Genomic DNA, 20,053 nt, shown 5'->3' with positions numbered 1-20,053 from the left:
TGTCTGTCTGTCTGTCTATCTGTTGGGTGTCTGTCCGGGGTGTGGCTTACTCGGTTTGCAGAGTAGCTCCACCCATAGCTCCACCCATTCTGGGAGTGGCTATAAACAAATATCCACCATTTTATTAACTCGCATAGCTTTGAGTCCTGTTTTGTAGGCCCGTGGTGTCTTGCTCTCCCCCAGTTTTATTTCAAATCAAATTCGATAAATCATTTCATTTTTCACAGTCGCTAACATAGTTTTAGACTCGGTTGAAAAAAAACGGGAAGAAAATCCGATGAAAGTTGCCGTTTATAGAACGAAATGAATTCTCAAAGGCCTGTAACTTCAAGGCCATTGAGTCTCTCTCACGCCTTTATCTCCAATCTAACTCACCATATGATTTCATTTTTATCGATGGTTTTACTTTTAGACTCGGTGTCAGCAATAATTGAGAACAATCCACACACGCGGGAAAATGCAGAGATATATTTTTTAAAATCGCGTCATGGTGTATCATACACCGCCCAACATGACACCGCCGGCAATGTGTCGATATATATTAAAAATTCGCTTTTGCTTTTCCGTTATGATATATTACTATTTCGTTTGATGATAGTCGTCACAAAAACGTCAACAATGATGCCGACATATATTTCTTCGTTTTTATTTCATTCAACATATTAGCCGGAAGTAAAATATGTTTCAGGAAATTACCGAGAGATATTTCTTCGTTTTTTTTATTAGTTATGTGCGCATACACTTTAAATAGGTTTATTTGAAATCTTTAATTTTCCACAAACATTCCACACACGCGGGAAAATGCAGAGATATATTTTTTAAAATCGCGTCATGGTGTATCATACACCGCCCAACATGACACCGACGGCAATGTGTCGATATCTATTTTAAATTCGATATATCATTTCATTTTTCACAGTCGCTAACATAGTTTTAGACTCGGTTGAAAAAAAACGAGAAGAAAATCCGATGAAAGTTGCCGTTTATAGAACGAAATGAATTCTCAAATGCCTGTAACTTCAAGGCCATTGAGTCTCTCTCACGCCTTTATCTCCAATCTAACTCACCATATGATTTCATTTTTATCGATGGTTTTAGAGTCGGTGTCAGCAATAATTGAGAACATTCCACACACGCGGGAAAATGCAGATATATTTTTTAAAATCGCGTCATGGTGTATCATACACCGCCTAACATGACACCGACGGCAACGTGTCGATACATATTAAAAATTCGATATATCATTTCATTTTTCACAGTCGCTAACATAGTTTTCGACTCGGTTGAAAAAAAACGGGAAGGAAATCCAATGAAAGTTGCCGTTTATAGAACGAAATGAATTCTCAAACGCCTGTAACTTCAACTTCAAGGCCATTGAGTCTCTCTCACGCCTTTATCTCCAATCTAACTCACCATATGATTTCATTTTTATCGATGGTTTTGGACTCGGTGTCAGCAATAATTGAGAACATTCCACACACGCGGGAAAATGCAGAGATATATTTTTAAAAATCGCGTCATGGTGTATCATACACCGCCCAACATGACACCGACGGCAACGTGTCGATATTAAATATATTAAAAATTCGCTTTTGCTTTTCCGTTAAGATATATTACTTTTTCGTTTGATGACAGTCGTCACAAAAACGTCAACAATGATGCCGACATATATTTCTTCGTTTATATTTAATTCAACATTATTAGCCGGAAGTAAAATATGTTTCAGGAAATTACCGAGAGATATTTCTTCGTTTTTTTAAATTAGTTATGTGCGAATACACTTTAAATAGGTTTATTTGAAATCTTTAATTTTCCACAATATAATTTACTTGCCATTTATCATTTGATGATTAAGAGACAAATTCCTCTTGAGGATCGTGACAATTCATGCGCTGCGTGGAAACTTCTATTTCCAAAATGAATGAGACGATCGATGAAGAACGCAGACTTGAACAGGATGCAGCAAGAAAACGAATGAGACGGGCGAACGAGTCCATCGACGAACGTCAATGCAAACTTGCGGGGTCACCCGTGGGAATCCCACGGGCATGGATGTGTGTGACATTTCGACATATTGAGTTAGATGCTGCACATTCATTTTTACAAAATGGTTACTGGCAAGTCATCAGATCCAGAAATGGTGTAAAAACCACCGTTTAGAGGCCATTTTTCCCCGCAAAGCGGGGGTTGGCCTTTTCGGGGACCGTGGTAGTTGTTGTTTTTTTGTCCCCTTTTTGAAGCAATGTTTTACGGCCGGATGCCCTTCCTGACGCCAACCCTTTTTGCCGCCTTCAACGACAAACAGGGAATTACCAGTGAACTGGTACTCAATTAGCCGACCTCGGAAGGATGACAGGCTGAGTCAACCCCCCTGGCATTAATTCGGCGATCGACCGAGATTCGAACCCAGGATCCTAAGCCGGCACCCTAGCCGCTAGCCCAACACCAGAAATGGTGTCATGAACACAATTTATTTACGCACAAGCACAAAAGCAAGACGGGCCGATTTCCGATTCCGACGGGCCGACGGGCGAGACGGGCCGATTTCCGATTCCGACGGGCCGATTTGGAGCAAGAAAAAGAACGAGACGGGAGAAAAAGGAGAGAAACGAGACGGGGAAAGCCGATTGGAGAGGCGAGTGAGGCGCGATTGGAGAGGGGTGTGAGGCGCGATTGGAGAGGAGTGTGAGGCACGATTGGAGAGGAGTGTGAGGCGTGATTGGAGAGGAGTGTGAGGCACGATTGGAGAGGAGTGATTGGAGGGGAGTGTGAGGCACGATTGGAGAGGAGTGTGAGGCACGATTGGAGAGGAGTGTGAGGCGCGATTGGAGAGGAGTGTGAGGCGCGATTGGAGAGGAGTGTGAGGCGCGATTGGAGAGGCGTGTGAAGGATTGCAGAGGAGAGGAGTGTGAGGGATTGGAGAGGTGAGGGATTGGAAAGGAGAGGGATGTGAGGGTTTGGAGAGGAGAGGAGTGCTAGGTGGAGAGAGGAGAGTGTCAGGTGGAGACAGGAGAGTGTCAGGTGGAGACAGGAGAGTGTCAGGTGGAGAGGAGTGAGGGGTCACATATTATGTGAAATAACTAAATTCACACCATTTCTGGATCTGATGACTTGCCAGTAACCATTTTGTAAAAATGAATGTGCAGCATATAACTCAATATGTCGAAATGTCACACACATCCATGCCCGTGGGATTCCCACGGGTGACCCCGCTAGTATATATATACTAGCAGAAGTACCCGGCATTGCCGGGCGGGGGGGGGGGGAGGGGAGGGGGGAGGGGAGTGGAGAAGAGGTGGAGGGGGAGGGGAGAGGGGAGAAGAGGGGGAGAGGTGAGAAGAGGGGGGAGGGGGAGGGGGAGGGGGAGAGGGGAAAAGAGGGGGGGATGGGGAGGGGGAGGGGGAGAGGGGAGAAGAGGGGGGGAGGAGGAGGGATGGGAGGGGGAAGGGGTGGGAGGGGGGAGGGGAGGGGGGGTGGGAGGGGGAGGAGGGTGAGGGGGGAGGGGGAGCGGAGGGGAACGGGTGGGAGGGGAGGTTAGGGGGAGGGGAGAAGGGGGGAGGGGTAGGGGAGGAGGGGGGAGGGGAAGGGGGGAGGGGGAGGGGAGGGGGAGGGGGAGGGGGGAGGGAGAGGGATGGGAGGGGGAGAGGAGTGGGGGTAGGGGGAGGGAGGAGGGGGAGGGGGGAGGAGGAGGGGGAGGGGAGGGGGGAGGGGGAGGGGTTGGGGGAGGGTGGTGGGGAAGGGGTAGGGCAGAAAGTAAGGGGTAGGGGGAAAGGGAGGAGCATGGGGGAAAGGGAGGGGAGGTGAGAGGAGGGGGGAGGGGGATGGGGAAGGGTTTTTTTTGTTTGTTTTTTTTTTTTTTTGTATACAAGATCGAGGCTCGTGAAAGAGCTAACATTAATCACACAAAAAGACAAACCGACACACAAAACACAAAAAACAAGGGGAGCGGCAGACAAGATGGGGAGAGAGGGGGAAGGACACAAACACAACATTTGAGAGCAGGGACATCGATAGAACTGTGGGAGGGAGAGGGCTTGGGGGGAGGTGGGAGAGGTATAAAACATACTACAAGTTAAACAACTGCAAGGACTTCCAGGAAAGAAGTTGGAATTTAAAAAAAGTGGATCTGGGATAAATTAGCAGGGGTAGAAAATATCAAGGAAGGACTTCGCACGACGGAGGATGCCCAGTCGGCGACTGGCTTTGGAGGCCAGCTTGGAAATGTGGTTTTCCCAAGAAAGATCATGGCAGATAGTGAGACCCAAAAGCTTGAGCGACAGAACTTCTTGGAGAGGATTGTTGACAAAGTAGATGGGAGGATTGTCCAGTCGGTCCTTTCGGAGAGACATTGTAAGAGTGTGAGATTTGTCAGGATTGAAAGACATGTTCCACTTGTTTGACCAGTCTATGATTTTGTCCAGGTCTGCAGAGAGTGAGGAGGCTGCAGACTGCCGATCTGAGGGATGAGGGATGAGGGATGGAGCGGCAGATAGTGGAGTCATCAGCAAAGAGATAGAGAGGATTTTCCAGAGAGTCGGAGAGATCATTGATGAAGACCAGAAATAGCACAGGGCCCAGAACACTACCTTGGGGAACTCCACCCAGAATAGGAAGGGAAGATGAGAGAAATCCATTCAGGGCCACACGTTGCCTACGACCAGAGAGGAAATCTGCAAGCCATGAGTGGAGATTTCCCTGAATACCATAGGAGGTGAGTTTGGTGAGCAGAGCTGGGTGCCAGACCGTATCGAAGGCACGTGATATGTCAAGTGAGACAGCTCTGATTTCCTGTTTGGCATTGAGGACCTCCATCCATTGTTGAGACAGCAGGAGCAACATGTCCAGAGTAGAATGACCTGGTCTGAATCCAAATTGATGATAACCAAATTGGTGGGGCGGAAAGGAAGGGGTAGGGGGGAAAGGGAGGGGCATGGGGGAAAGGGAGGGGGGAGGGGGAGGGGAGGGGGATGGGGAAGGGGTGGGGTGGAAAGGAAGGGGTAGGGGGGAAAGGGAGGAGCATGGGGGAAAGGGAGGGGAGGGGAGGGGATGGGGAAGGGGTGGGGCAGAAAGGAAGGGGTATGGGGGAAAGGGAGGGGCATGGGGAAAGGGAGGGGGGAGAGGGAGGGGCATTGGGAAAGGGAGGGGGGAGGCGGGTGGGGAAGGGGTAGGGCAGAAAGGAAGGGGTAGGAGGGAAAGGGAGGAGCATGGGGGGAAGGGAGGGGGAGGGGGAGGGAGGAGGGGGAGGGGGATGGGGTAGGGTGGAAAGGAAGGGGTAGGGGGGAAAGGGAGGGGCATGGGGGTAAGGGAGGGGGAGGGGAGGGGGAAGGGAGGGGAGGGGATAGGGGAGGGGGGAAAGGGAGAGGGTAGGGTGGAGGGGGAAGGGAGGGGGAAGGGTAGGGGGAGGGGAGGGGGGAAAGGGAGGGGGAGTGGGAGGGAGGGGGAGGAGGGAAGGGGGAGGGGAGGGATATAGATGGTTACTGGCAATTGATCACATCCACAAATGATGTAATCCACACAATTTATGTACTTTACATCACGTAAGGGGGGGAAGGGGGGAGGGGGAGGGGGGTAGGGGGAGGGATGGGAGGTGGAGAGGAGTGGGGGGGAGGGGGAGGAAGGAGGGGGAGGGGGGAGGAGGGGGAGGGGGAGGGGGAGGGGGGGGGGTTGGGGAGGGGGGTGGGGAAGGGGTAGGGCAGAAAGGAAGGGGTAGGGGGAAAGGGAGGAGCATGGGGGAAAGGGAGGGGAGGGGAGGGAGGGGGATGGGGAAGGGGTGGGGCAGAAAAGAAGGGGTAGGGGGAAAGGGAGGGGCATGGGGGAAAGGGAGGGGGAGCGGGGGGGAGGGGGAGGAGGGAAGGGGAGGGGAGGGATATAGACGGTTACTGGCAATTGATCACATCCACAAATGATGTAATCCACACAATTTATGTACTTTACATAACGTTAATAGGAATACATGGCCGTGTAGATGGGAAATACAGTTTGTTTGAAATAAATCACAAATATCAGATGAAAGTGAAAAAAAACCTATGTGGTGTGAATGGCAATGTTCCTCGCTGAAATGTGAAAAAACTGAATTACGTGCGAATGCATAACTGTGAGATTATGGCGGCAAAGTTGGAACATCACGTGATCGCTCTGAGCGAATCAGCGCGCTGCTCTGCGACCAGCTGAGATTCCGTGTATAATGTTCCTCGCTGAAATGCGCTGAGGTAAATTAGATATATTCGAATATATATCGATATTCGATATATTCGAATATTTTCGGTATATATATTCGATTGGATAAAATTCGATATATTTTCACTTTTACGTTTTGGCTAACTCGCTCGCGAACCTGACGAAGATCCTGAGCAAGGATCGCTACGTTATGCTAACGCGACGTTAGCTATGGATCTAAAGATGAAAGAAAAAAAACCTATGTGGTGTGAATGGCAATGTTCCTCGCTGAAATGTGAAAAAACGGAATTACGTGCGAACGCATAACTGTAAGATTATGGCGGCAAAGTTGGAACATCACGTGATCGCTCTGAGCGAATCAGCGCGCTGCTCTGCCATTCCGGTCATAATATTCCTCGCTGAAATGTGCTGAGGTAAAAATATGGTGAAAAAATATTATGAAATAAATTTTTAGGTCGACCATGTTCGTACTCAATGGCCATGCTTGTGCCAAATATCACGTTCGTGAGCCTCTCCGTTTAGGAGTCTATCGGTAACATTACACACGCACACACACACACACACACACACACACACACACACACACACACACACACACACACACACACACACACACACACACACACACACACAGTGTTTTATATATATATATACGTATATATATATATATATATATATATATATATATATATATATATATATATATATATATATATATATATATATATATATATATAACTGTGAGAAATAGTAGAAACTCCACAGTACGAGCAGGGTGTCTCATTTGCATTGAATAAATAATCAGGAGATTAAATCAGACGCGGACGTAGCTTCAGGACTTCGATCTTTAATTTGACAAGCTTTCGACCAACAAAGGTCTTTTCTGAGTCTACAAAAACAGCAGGCATGTATATCAGTCAAGTATGTAGAGTGATATGTGTGTAAGATGTGTGATCTGTGTAGAAAATGCATACAAAAGGAAGAGCCACGCCAAAGCTCACTCACCAGCCCCAAGTTCAACGGAAGTGAAGCGCACCTTACAGTTACCATTTGCGTTACAGTTCCGGTGCACGTGCATATACAAATATAGAGATACATACATACATAAACACACAAGCATATATTCATGTACCATTTATATTCATATAATATATTTATATATTTATATAAATGACATATAAAGGTAGAATGAATTAATGGGTGAATGAATGAATGAATCGGTTACGGTTAACAATTTGATTGGGTTGATGTAGGAACATGCTTTAATCATCAAAATTTATGCCATGAGGGATTTTTGTCCGAAGTTTATGTATCCAAAAGGACTCACGTTTCAGAATCGTGGTGTGTGATCGAATCGAATAAATCGATCGATATACATACATACACACAGTGCATTCAGAACCCTTCACTTTTTTCACATTTTGTTATGTTCCAGCCTTATGGTGAAATCGTTTAAATTCATTTTTTTCCCTCATCAATCTACACTCAATACCCCATAATGACAAAGAGAAAACAGGATTTTAGAAAGTTTTGCAAATTTATTAAAAAGAAAAAACTGAAATTTCACATTGACATAAGTATTCAGACCCTTTGCGATGACACTAAAAATTTAGCTCAGACGCCTCCCATTTCTCTTGATAATCTTCGAGATGTTTCTACACCTTGATTGGAGTCCACCTGTGGTAAATTCAATTGATTGGACATGATTTGGAAAGGCACACACCTGTCTATATAAGGTCTCACAGCTGACAATGCATATCAGAGCAAAAACCAAGCCATGAGGTCGAAGGAAGTGCCTGCAGAGCTCAGAGACAGGATTGTGTCGAGGCACAGATCTGGGGAAGCCTACAAAAAAAATTCTGCTGCATTGAAGGTTCCCAAGAACACGGTGGCCTCCATAATTCTTAAATGGAAGAAGTTTGGAACAACCAGGACTCTTCCTAGAGCTGGCCGCCCGGCCAAACTGAGCAATCGGGGGAGAAGGGCCTTGGTAAGAGAGGTGACCAGGAACCCGATGGTCACTCTGGTTGAGCTCCAGAGATCCTGTGTGGAGATGGGAGAAACTTCCAGAAGGACGACAACCATCACTGCAACACTCCACCGATCTGGGCTTTATGGCAGAGTGGTCAGACAGAAGCCTCTCCTCAGTGAAAGAAACATGAAAGCCCACTTGGAGTTTGCAAAAAAGCACCGAAAGGACTCTCAGACTGTGAGAAACAAGATTATGTGGTCTGATAAAACCAAGATTTAACTGTAAAATGACACGTTCTTTGCTACACATTTGCTTCACATGAAGCATGATCACGATGCAAAGTTTCAGATGGATATCTTTAATGTCATCATTTTGATTGAGGTTAAAGCACATGCTCTGGATGTCAGCCTTTAAGTCACGGGCACACTTAGATTCGACGGGAAAAATTGTTTATTACTCTGACACATTCGGTTGCAGTGGTTGAACGGATTTTGTCAGTTATTGCTGTTTTGAGATCAACCCTGGTGTTGGGCTAGCGGCTCGGGTGCCGGCTTAGGATCCTCGGATCCTGGGTTTGAATCTCGGTCGATCGCTGAATTAACGCCAGGGGGGTTGACTCAGTCTGTCATCCTTCCGAGGTCGGCTAATTGAGTACCAGTTCACTGGTAATTCCCTGTTTGTCGTTAAAGGCGGCAAAAAGGATTGGCGTCAGGAAGGGCATCCGGCCGTAAAACATTGCTTCAAAAAGGGGACCGAAAAACAACAACAACCACGGTCCCCGAAAAAGGCCAACCCCCGCTTGCGGGGAAAAATGGCCTCTAAAGGTGGTTTTTTATTTATTTATTGCTGTTTTGAGATCACCTGTGGATTACGACCTTCCTCCGTAGATGTCGTCCTTAATGCATCTAACCATGATCTCCCATTCTTCTTGAAGGATTTCGTTCTCAGGTCGATTTTGACTGAAAACGATTTTTCTGTAGTTGTCTAGAGCATGTTGGAAAAAAAATGCATCTCTCTTGACAAAATCTAAATCGCCTGACTATGCACGAACTTCACTTCGCACTCATCTAAAAAATAAGAGGATATTATGAGTATGCAGGAAGTCATTAGAAATAAAGTTGGTGACATATTTTCCTGGTTACCGTCCGTGTACATAGTCACGCCAGGATCGAAAAGTATATTTGAAAAAACAAACAAACAAAAAAACTCACAATGATGCCATATAATGCACCGATAAATATAATGCACCGATAAATACAATGCACTGATACAATTATATGCCAAACATATAATTAGTCCACCAATCTACATAAAGAAAGAACAATTTGCATTACGATGATGTTGAAATCTGAGTGAGAAATATTCGAAATTCAAAAAAGTTTCAATCAATGCATGTGCTAGTTCAAACCAATCTATCAGTTCATCTTTACATCATGGTACATACTTGATCGAAGTTTGATTTAAATCCTTTCAGCCATTCTCAGGTTATTGGTCATGACAACCTATCACGGACAGACAGACAGAGAACCCAAAAACATAATGCCTCTGGGACTTCATCGGCGGAGGCACAAAGACAACAAACAGACACGCACACAGGCACACACCGACTTCAGATTCTTTTCAATGAAGGGCTGGCTGTACAATAGTGCACATAATTTTGTCTCGCTTTGAAGTCCTGACATTTTGGGATACTGCTTCATTGATATCATAACATCATTTGCATTACACAGTGCACAATATTTGATCATTGCTGTGTTTGGATAGGATGCAAACTTGTACATTTCATCTTTGTAAGATCAAGTATTTAAATAATCATGTGGATAAACAATTAGACACCGTGTGGTAAAGCAGTGTCTCTTTGAAGAAATGTCACAAAAAACACTCACCACAACAATTTCCCTGTGCTGGTTTCCTGTAATGTGTTCAATGATAATTGACTGAACAAGCTTGACATCACATATTTTGCACGAGTAGTACGGAGCTTCAAAGGGATTCTTCTTGGAAAAGTGAAGGGTGATGTAATACATCCCTGAGCATGAGAGAAACATGGGCAGCAACGTTTATTGCCAATATGACTTTGCTTATTTTTGTTTTTAAAATATGCACATATGCAATGAATCATCCTTTTTCACGCTCTCCCATTTCTGATATGTCTGGGCATCCATGGCACACACCCTGTTCCTGAATGTGTTCTCGGTTTAGGAAATCACCAATGTAATAATCATCACAAGACTATTTTATATGCAACTAGCTGTTTACCTCTCCTACAAGTAGGCACAGAATGTGAATTTGAAGTGGGGTTCACCTTCAACTGATTGTAGACATGGATTGCTGTACAATTACATCACTCATCATATGATATCTACATCTACAGTGTGTTCAGAAAGTATTCACACCCCTTCACTTTTTTCACATTTTGTTGGGTTACAGCCTGAAATTACTCGAAGGGCACTCTGTAGAGCGCATACCTCCACCAGGCTGAACAGTGAACAGTTTATGTTTTCTATCCCACTGATAGGCCGGATCTGGATTTGGACCTGAACCAAAATCTAATCGGCTTGTTCTCGTCACCGAACCAACTCATCCACCAAGTTTAGTCATAACTCGTCCATACAGTTTTTAAATATCATGTTATATATCACTTTTCGCCCGATGTCTCAATGGTGAAGAATCACTTAAAAATTAATTAATTCTCATATCCGAATCCATATTCAGATCTTCACCAAAATCGAATCGATTCTTCCTAGTCACACACCCAACCTCTCCACCAGGTTTCGTCCAAATCCGTCCACAACGTTTTGAGATATCCTGCTATGTATTGTTTTTGGCGCTGTCTCCCAATGGTGAAGAATCACTTTAAAAATTCTACTAGCTGGATCCGAATACGGATCTTCACCAAAATCTAATTATTTCTTCCTCGTCACATATGCTACCTCCCTGCCAAATTTCGTCCGAATCAGTTCAGAACTTTTCGAGATATCTTGTTCACAGACAAACAGACAGGGGTGAAAACATAACCTCCATCCACCTTTGGTGGGGGAGGTCAAAATGGATTAAATCTTCAGGTCTTTCCGCAGATTCTCAATGGGATTCAAGTCTAGGCTTTGGCTGGACCACTCGAGGACTTTCACATTCTTGTTCTGAAGCCATTGCAGTATTGCTTGGGTTGATGACCCTGGAACAAATCGATGTTGCAGTCTCAGGTTTTTTGCACTCGGAAGCAGGTTCTCCTCCAGGATTTTCCTGTATTTGGCTTCATTCATTGTTCCCTCTGTCCTTACAAGTCTCGAAATCCCTGCCACTGAAAAGCATCCCCATAGCATGATTCTGCCATTACCATGCTTCACGGTAGGGATGGTGTTAGATGGGTGACGAGCTGTGCTCAGTTTCTGCTAGATGCAGCACTTTGAATTCAGACCAGAGTTAAATTTTCATCTCATCAGACCACAGAATCTTTTGCCTCATGCTCCAAGAGTCTTTTACATGCCTTTTTGCAACCTCCAGGCATACTGTAATGTGCCTTTTTCTCAGGAGTGGCTTCTGTCTGGCCACTCTCCAATAAAACCTAGATTTGTGAAGTGCTGCAGAGACTGTTGTCCTTCTGGCAGGTTCTCCCATTTCAGTCAAGAAACTCTGCAGGTCTGTCAGAGTGGTTATTGGGTTCTTTGTCACCTCCCTGACCAAGGTCCTTGCCCGGTTGCTCGGTTTGGTTGGATGGCCAGTTCTAGTAAGAGTCTGGTTGTTGTCCTCCTCTTCCTTTTATAAGGGGTGAGATCCAATGGCACAAATATCCTGCCCTGCCTTGACCATGATACTTCTTCACTCCCCTGTCTTCAGCCAATTTTCTCCACCCTCCAACCACCCCAACCTTATTTATATCACTCTTCACACAATCCTCCCATCTCAAACTGCAGTCTAACTCTTTTCCTCCTACTTTGTTTCCTCAATCTATCCACTCTCTTTGTCATTCTCTCTCCCCGCAACTGCACCAAATAAATATCCAGACCATCGCAGCCAGCATTTCACCAATCTCCCCATCAAGCTCACCTGCACACCAACATCCTCCTTCAGTTCATTCATTCTCCTTCTATTTACCCTCTTCACTCCTGCAATCCTCCTGACCCAGTAATCTACTATCATGTCCCCTTATGTAGTAAATGACAAGTATTTTTTAAGGAACGGTCTCTTGTTGGCGTCATTTTGTCATGTGAACCATTCTAGTTCATTTGGGCGCCCTGGAGAAATTATTGCAACTTTTCCGGATAAACGGCACAGAAATAACAAAACTGGTTCACAGGTCTGCACCAGCGCTTGAAGCAGCTTGTGAGAAAAGTTTTTAGTTCAGCCATCTTTGGAATCTAGTCTCTGACGTGTGATGGTGGTCGCTGGGTGTGGTTACATCCTGCCTGAAGGTCGGCGTCCATGTGGCAATATTTTTTATTCTTGCTCACTCTTCTTTCCAAATCAACTTGTACTTTATTTTGTCCCATGCTTACCATTTGCCTACAAATCAAAGTTTGTCAGCTTCTTCTGAAACTCTGACATATGACTTTTATCCACTCAAATGTCCTGCCCATATGTCCTAACTTTGTACCCTGTTTGTCTGTGCAATCTTTTCCCGATTCTCCATTTTTGTTTGCCTGTTCTTCTTTGCTCCAATGCTGCTGTGTTGATTTCTCATCAACCCCAATTTTTGGATATAAAAAGTTGGCAAAATCACACAGCTTTCTGACAAAAATATGTACCGTAATGTAGATTTAAGAAAGACCAATAAGTCAAGGCTGGAAAACAAACATCTTTCTTTTTTAATAATGGACTAAAATAAATGAATGTACATTATTTTGCTTTGATATTGTATAATCGCGCTCCAAAGAGCACGTCACTCACCAACGATTGGCTCATTCTGCTTTGACATTTCCTTTAATTGTGCACGGAAAGCTGAAACGACAAAAAAAAAATTGGGTAAGAGAGCAACAGAATTTATACCAGCCATTTGTGACATCACAACACAGTGCAAGCTTCCCATTTTGAATGTGGAATTATAATTAAGATGCTCAAGCTTTCTGTATTCCAACTGAGATGGACTGTTTTGTACGATCTATCAAGGACAAAAAGTCCAATACATCAAGACAATACAACATCTCACGTTATTACTTAGCCAAACAATTGGGCATCACAGTATATAACCACCTTTAGAGGCCATTTTTCCCCGCAAAGTGGGGGTTGGCCTTTTTCGGGAGCCGTGGTTGTTGTTGTTTTTCGGTCCCCTTTTTGAAGCAATGTTTTACGGCCGGATGCCCTTCCTGACGCCAACCCTTTTTGTCGCCTTTAACGACAAACAGGGAAACAGGAAATTACCAGTGAGCTGGTACTCAATTAGCCGACCTTTATTTAGCCAATAAATTATTTATTTATTTAGCCAATAAATTATTTATTTATTTAGCCAATAATTTAGCCAATATTTAGCCAATAATTTATTTATTATTTAATTTTTATTTATTTATTTATAATTATTTATTTATTTATAAATTTATTTAGCCGATTTAGCCAATTAGCCGACCTCAATTACCAGGAAAACAGGAAACAGGAAAAAATTACAGGAAACAGGAGAAACAGGAAATTACCAGTGAGCTGGTACTCAATTAGCCGACCTCGGAAGGATGACAGGCTGAGTCAACCCCCCTGGCGTTAATTCAGCGATCGACCGGGATTCGAACCCAGGATCCTAGGATCCTAAGCCGGCACCCTAGCCGCTAGCCCAACACCAGGGTCATCACAGTGACGATGCTATTTCCATCACAGTAAAACATGGATGTGCTTAACAGGCAATCAAAACCACAGTACATCCAGCTTATCATCTGTAATTTTCAACAGGGTTGGAGTTATAAAACTTTTTTTTTTTTTTTGTATACAAGATCGAGGCTCGTGAAAGAGCGAACATTAATCACACAGAAAGACGAACCGACACATAAAACATATAACATCGAGAGCGGTAGACAAGATGGGGAGAGAGGGGGAAGGACACAAACAACATTTGAGAGCAGGGACCGAGAGACATGGAGACATCGAGAGATCTGAGAGGGAGAGGGCTTTGGGGGGGGGGGGGGGCATGGGAAGGGGTGGGGGGGTGGGAGAGGTATAAAACATATGGACACTGCCACGACTTCCAGGAAAGAAGTTGGAATTTCAAACAAGGTGGATCTGGGGTGAATTAGCGGGGGTAGAAAAGATCAAGGTTTTGGATGGGGGAAGATAAGAGATGGTGCTGAACAGCTGTTTTAAAGACCTGGAGGGACGAGTGGGATTGAAGGGAGTGAGGGAGTTTGTTCCAGAGCCGGGAGAAAAGAGGAATGAAAGAGTGAAGGTGAGCAGAGAGCCGAGATTTCGGCAGTTTAACCATCAGAGGGTTGCTGGCAGATCTTGTGCGACCTGTAGGAATATTTGGGGGACAGAGCACAGAGAGAGCTGGGGGTGCAAGGCCGGAGAGGAGTCGGTAGAAGACAGAAAGACCACCTACCTGCCTGCGGTGAGTGAGTGAAAGGCCCTCAGGGATAGCTTCATCGCGGGAGATTCCAATAATTCTGAAAGCTTTGGTTTCAACAGCGTGAAGCCGAGCTAGGTGTGAGGCAGGAGCACCGGCCCATAGGGGAGAACAGTATTCCATTGAACTGCGGATGAAAGCCTTGTATGTGGTGAGCAGCTCAGGTGTGCCGAGGAAGGACTTCGCACGACGGAGGATGCCCAGTCGGCGACTGGCTTTGGAGGCCAGCTTGGAAATGTGGTTTTCCCAAGAAAGATCATGGCAGATAGTGAGACCCAAAAGCTTGAGCAACAGAACTTCTTGGAGAGGATTGTTGAGAAAGTAGATGGGAGGGTTGTCCAGTCGATCTTTTCGGAGAGACATAGTAAGAGTGTGAGATTTGTCAGGATTGAAAGACATGTTCCACTTGTTTGACCAGTCTGTGATTTTGTCCAAGTCTTCAGAGAGTGAGGAGGCTGCAGACTGCCGATCTGAGGGAAGAGGAATGGAGCGGCAGAGAGTGGAATCATCAGCAAAGAGATAGAGAGGATTTTCCAGAGAGTCGGAGAGATCATTGATAAAGACCAGAAAAAGCACAGGGCCCAGAACACTGCCTTGGGGAACTCCAGCCGGAACAGGAAAGGGAGATGAGAGAAATCCATTCAGGGCCACACGTTGACTACGACCAGAGAGGAAGTCTGCAAGCCATGCATGGAGATTTCCATGGATACCATAGGAGGAGAGTTTGGTGAGCAGAGCTGGGTGCCAGACCGTATCGAAGGCACGTGATACGTCAAGAGAGACAGCTCTGATTCCCTGTTTGGCATTGAGGACCTCCATCCATTGTTGAGACAGGAGAAGCAGCATGTCTAGAGTAGAGTGACCTGGTCTGAAACCAAATTGATGATCAGAGATCAAGCCATTGGAGAAGAGGAAAGATTTCATATCCGAAGCAATGATGGATTCCATGACTTTGCTGATAATTGCGAGCAGGGTGATTGGTCTGTAGTTGCGTTCAACAATTATTTGCTATTCCAGCCAAAGCATTCTGACACTGTTGTCTCTGACACCGTTGACTGATCTGCGCATGCGCAAGATTGGAGGTCTCGTCTCTTCAAAGCTGTCCATGCGCGCACGCTTTCGAAGTTAAGTAACTATTCACAATTGTGTTTTTGTCGAAACTGTATCTTTCTCTCGGTGTATGTACCTATTGGGGTGTCTTTAATAGTATTCTTGGTGTTGGTTTTTCATACCTGTGTGCAGAATCGTCGGTCTTTCGTATCGCGTATTCTGAGGCCTAAGTGTAGTACTAGGCTACCATGTCCGACCTTGGCTTGACGCTTTGTTTTTGTCTCAGCGGTTCTCCAATCGCGCTGCAATTACTTTCCGGTCTCTGTTTTTCACGGTCTTTTCACCCCATACTTCCTTGTTTTAAAATCTCCTCAAAAAAAAAAAAAAAAAATTTCCTTCTGTTCTTATTCGTTTATTCGTTCTTATTTGTTCGTTCGTTCTTTGACCACGTTGTTTGTGATCACGTGATCAGGTTGTTAAAAAAATGTCTAATCTGTCCCCTGAAGACCTGTATTTTGTCATATTCTATAACACCTTTTTCTTCTTCTTCTATAAAAGGATGCTTTCGACTTGCTCATCAAATCTATTCATTCCAAAAAAAAATTCCATCTCTTATAGTGAGTGCATCTTTCATTCATTCCCTAAACTCTCCAGCACTCCATCCTCCCTCCAGCTTCCTCAAACGTATTTTTGACTCAAATGTCTCAAGAAACTCATTTTGCAATAAATGTTCATTTCCCATTAATTGTACACTTTTCAAAATCCAATCTCACCCCTCCCCTCCAAATCTTCCCCATCACCCCTCCCCTCCAAATCTTCCCCATCACCCCTTCCCTCCAAAACTTCCCCATCACCCCTTCACTCCAAATCTTCCCCATCACCCCTCCCCTTCAAAACTTCCCCCCTCACCCCTCCAAATCTACCCCTTTGCCCCTCCCCTCCAAATCTTCCCCATCACCCATCCCTTTCAAATCTTCCCCCTTGCCCCTCCCCTCCAAATCTTCCCCATCACCCCTTCCCTCCAAAACTTCCCCATCACCCCTCCCCTCCAAAACTTCCCCCATCACACCTCCCCTCTAAATCTACCCCCTTGCCCCTCCCCTCCAAATCATCCCCATCACCCATCTCTTTCAAATCTTCCCCCTTGCCCCTCCCCTCCAAATCTTCCCAATCACCCATTCCTTATTGAAAAAGCACGTGAAAAAGCTGAATGCCTCAACTCTGTGTTTGCCTCTAAATCTTGTGTCCCAAACCCATCCCTCTCTGTACCCACCGTACCCAGTCGTACCCAGCTGCTCCTGGACTCTGTGTCCTTTCCTCCTGACAAGGTGGAAAAGTTTCTGTCAACCCTCGACTCGGATTCTGCAACTGGACCTGAGGCCATCAGCCCACGGGTCCTAAAATCCTGTTCTTCTGCTCTTTCACTCCCTCTCTCTCTGTTCTCTTCACCCTCTCTTTTGCTCAAGGTCATCTTCCATCTGCTTGGAAATCTGCCAACATCACGGCTTTGCACAAAAAAGGTGCAAAAACAGATTCCAGCAACTACAGACCAATCAGCCTTCTCCCAATTATCAGCAAAGTCATGGAATCCATCATTGCTTCAGATATGAAATCTTTCCTCTTCTCCAATGGCTTGATCTCTGATCATCAATTTGGTTTCAGACCTGGACACTCTACTCTGGACATGCTGCTTCTGCTTTCTCAACAATGGATGGAGGTCCTCAATGCCAAACAGGAAATTAGAGCAGTCTCCCTTGACATATCACGTGCCTTCGATACGGTCTGGCACCCCGCTCTGCTCACCAAACTCTCCTCTTTTGGTATCCATGGAAATCTCCACGCATGGCTGGCGGACTTCCTCTCTAGTCATAGTCAACGTGTGGCCCTGAATGGGTTTCTCTCATCTCCTCTTCCTGTTCAGGCTGGAGTTCCACAAGGCAGTGTTCTGGGCCCTGTGCTTTTTCTGGTCTTCATCAATGATCTCTCTGACTCTCTTGAAAATCCTCTGTATCTCTTTGCTGATGACTCTACTCTCTGTCGCTCCATTCTTCATCCCTCAGCTCGGCAGTCTGCAGCCTCCTCACTCTCTGCAGACCTGGACAAAATCACAGACTGGGCAAACAAGTGGAACATGTCTTTCAATCCTGACAAATCTCACACTCTTACGATGTCTCTCCGAAAAGACCGACTGGACAACCCTCCCATCCACTTTCTGAATAATCCTCTCCAAGAAGTTCTGTCACTCAAGCTTTTGGGTCTCACTATCTGCCATGATCTTTCCTGGGAAAACCACATTTCAAATCTGGCCTCCAAAGCCAGTCGCCGACTGGGCATCCTCTGTCGTGCGAAGTCCTTCCTTGGCACACCTGAGCTCCTCACCACGTACAAGGCTTTCATCCGCAGCTCAATGGAATACTGCTCTCCCCTCTGGGCTGGTGCTCCTGCCTCACACCTAGCTCGTCTTCACGCTGTTGAAACCAAAGCATTCAGAATCATTGGAATCTCCCGCGATGAAGCTAACTCCAAGGGCCTCTCACTCAGTCACCGCAGGCAGGTTGGTGGTCTTTCCGTCTTCTACCGACTCCTCTCTGTAGAAGAGAGGAGTCGGTAGAAGCCCCCCCAGCTTGCCCCCCCAGCTCTCTCTGGGCTCTGTCCCGCAAATATTCCTACAGGTCGCACAAGATCTGCCTGGAACCCTCTTATGGTCAAACTGCCAAAATCAAGACTCTCTGCTCACCTTCACTCCTTCATTCCTCTTTTCTCCCGCCTCTGGAACAAACTCCCTCACTCTCTTCAATCCCACTCCACCCTCCAGGTCTTTAAAACAGCTGTTCACCACCATCTCTTATCTTCCCCAATCCAAAACCTTGATCTTTTCTACCCCCGCTAATTTCACCCCAATTCCACTTTTTTGAAATACCAACTTCTGTCCTGGAAGTCCTTGGTGTCCTTGTGTTTTATACTTCTCCCTCCCCCCCCCCCCCCACCCTTCCCACGCCTCCTCGCCCCCAAGCCCTCTCCCTTCCACACATCTCCCTGCTCTCAAATGTTGTGTTTGTGTGCTTCCCCTTCTCTCCCCATCTTGTTTTCCGCTCCCTCTTTTTATATATTTTGTTTGTCTGGTTGATTTGTTTGTGAAGTAAATGTTAGCTCTTTCACGAGCCTCGATTCAGTATACAAAAAAAACTAAAAAAAACAAACAACAAACCGTTATGTTATATCTGACACCGACACACTGTTATTCTGACACCGCACAAGATCTGCCAGCAACCCTCTGATGGTTAAACTGCCGAAATCTCGGCTCTCTGCTCACCTTCACTCTTTCATTCCTCTTTTCTCCCACCTCTGGAACAAACTCCCACACTCCCTTCAATCCCACTCCTCCCTCCAGGTCTTTAAAACAGCTGTTCACCACCATCTCTTATCTTCCCCCATCCAAAACCTTGATCTTTTCTACCCCCGCTAATTCACCCCAGATCCAACCTTGTTTGAAATTCCAGCTTCTGTCCTGGAAGTTCTTGGTGTCCTTGTGTTTTATACTTTTTTTGTTGTTTGCTTGGATCTTTTCAAGCAAGGAGAGGAAATAGGATAATGTTGATAAGGTAAATGCACTATCTTGTAAATAGGATAAATGCGAGATACTGGATAAAAGGGAACAAAACGAGGAACACAGAGGGAATTATTTTGACACTTTCTATCTGAGGATAGGCAGTGTCAGGCATTGATCAATATGAAACGAAACAAAACAAAAAGCAAAAACAACGAACGGATCAACATGAAATATTGCACGGGATATAACAGCAACGCCTAGACAAGACACAACAACCGAAAAACACGACGAATACAGTTCAGAAAACTGCTGTTAAGCTTTATGAGGTGGAAATGAGGAGCTCAGACTTTCACCAGCACATGCAGAAAAGCCCAAACTGGAAGACTTGCTTGAATTTCCTGATAAATTTGCTTTTTGAAGTGGCAGTAGTTTATAAGGCATTTGTCTACATAATTTATCCCTTTCATAACAATATCTTCTTCAATGAGGCTTGTTTCTTTCTTTTTTTTATTCCCACGTTTATGCTTGTAAACACATTTGCCGAAAAAATAATATCACAGAATCGATGCATAAACAGATTCTTTGCCATTATTCTATTTCCTCAGATACAAAATGTCACGAAAGCCAGCATTTATTTACAGCTAGCAGAGGCTGCCCGGCGCTGCTGGGTGAGATTTTCCGAGTGGTGGTTTTGGGTCGTGTTGAACATTGAAAATCTATGGAGTTATTGGCCTCAGGTGGTGGTTACCTTTTACCTGTGGGC

General features: G+C 45.4%; 1 protein-coding gene across 1 annotated transcript in view; it reads right to left on the bottom strand.

The window, feature by feature from the left end:
• Positions 1 to 20,053, bottom strand: part of LOC137431268 (uncharacterized) — a gene marked incomplete at its 5' end in the record, with an annotated part of 60,221 nt that overhangs the window by 37,977 nt on the left and 2,191 nt on the right. The window contains 2 exons of the mRNA XM_078769279.1: positions 10,036 to 10,178; positions 13,037 to 13,087. Coding sequence (XP_078625405.1) covers positions 10,036 to 10,178; positions 13,037 to 13,087 — 194 coding nt within the window. The remainder of the gene's footprint in view (positions 1 to 10,035; positions 10,179 to 13,036; positions 13,088 to 20,053) is intronic.

The sequence above is a fragment of the Myxine glutinosa genome, unplaced genomic scaffold, assembly GCF_964187855.1.
Source record: "Myxine glutinosa unplaced genomic scaffold, kmMyxGlut1.1 SCAFFOLD_1924, whole genome shotgun sequence".
NCBI classification, from domain to species: domain Eukaryota; kingdom Metazoa; phylum Chordata; class Myxini; order Myxiniformes; family Myxinidae; genus Myxine; species Myxine glutinosa.
This window is presented reverse-complemented; position numbering and strand designations above follow the sequence as displayed.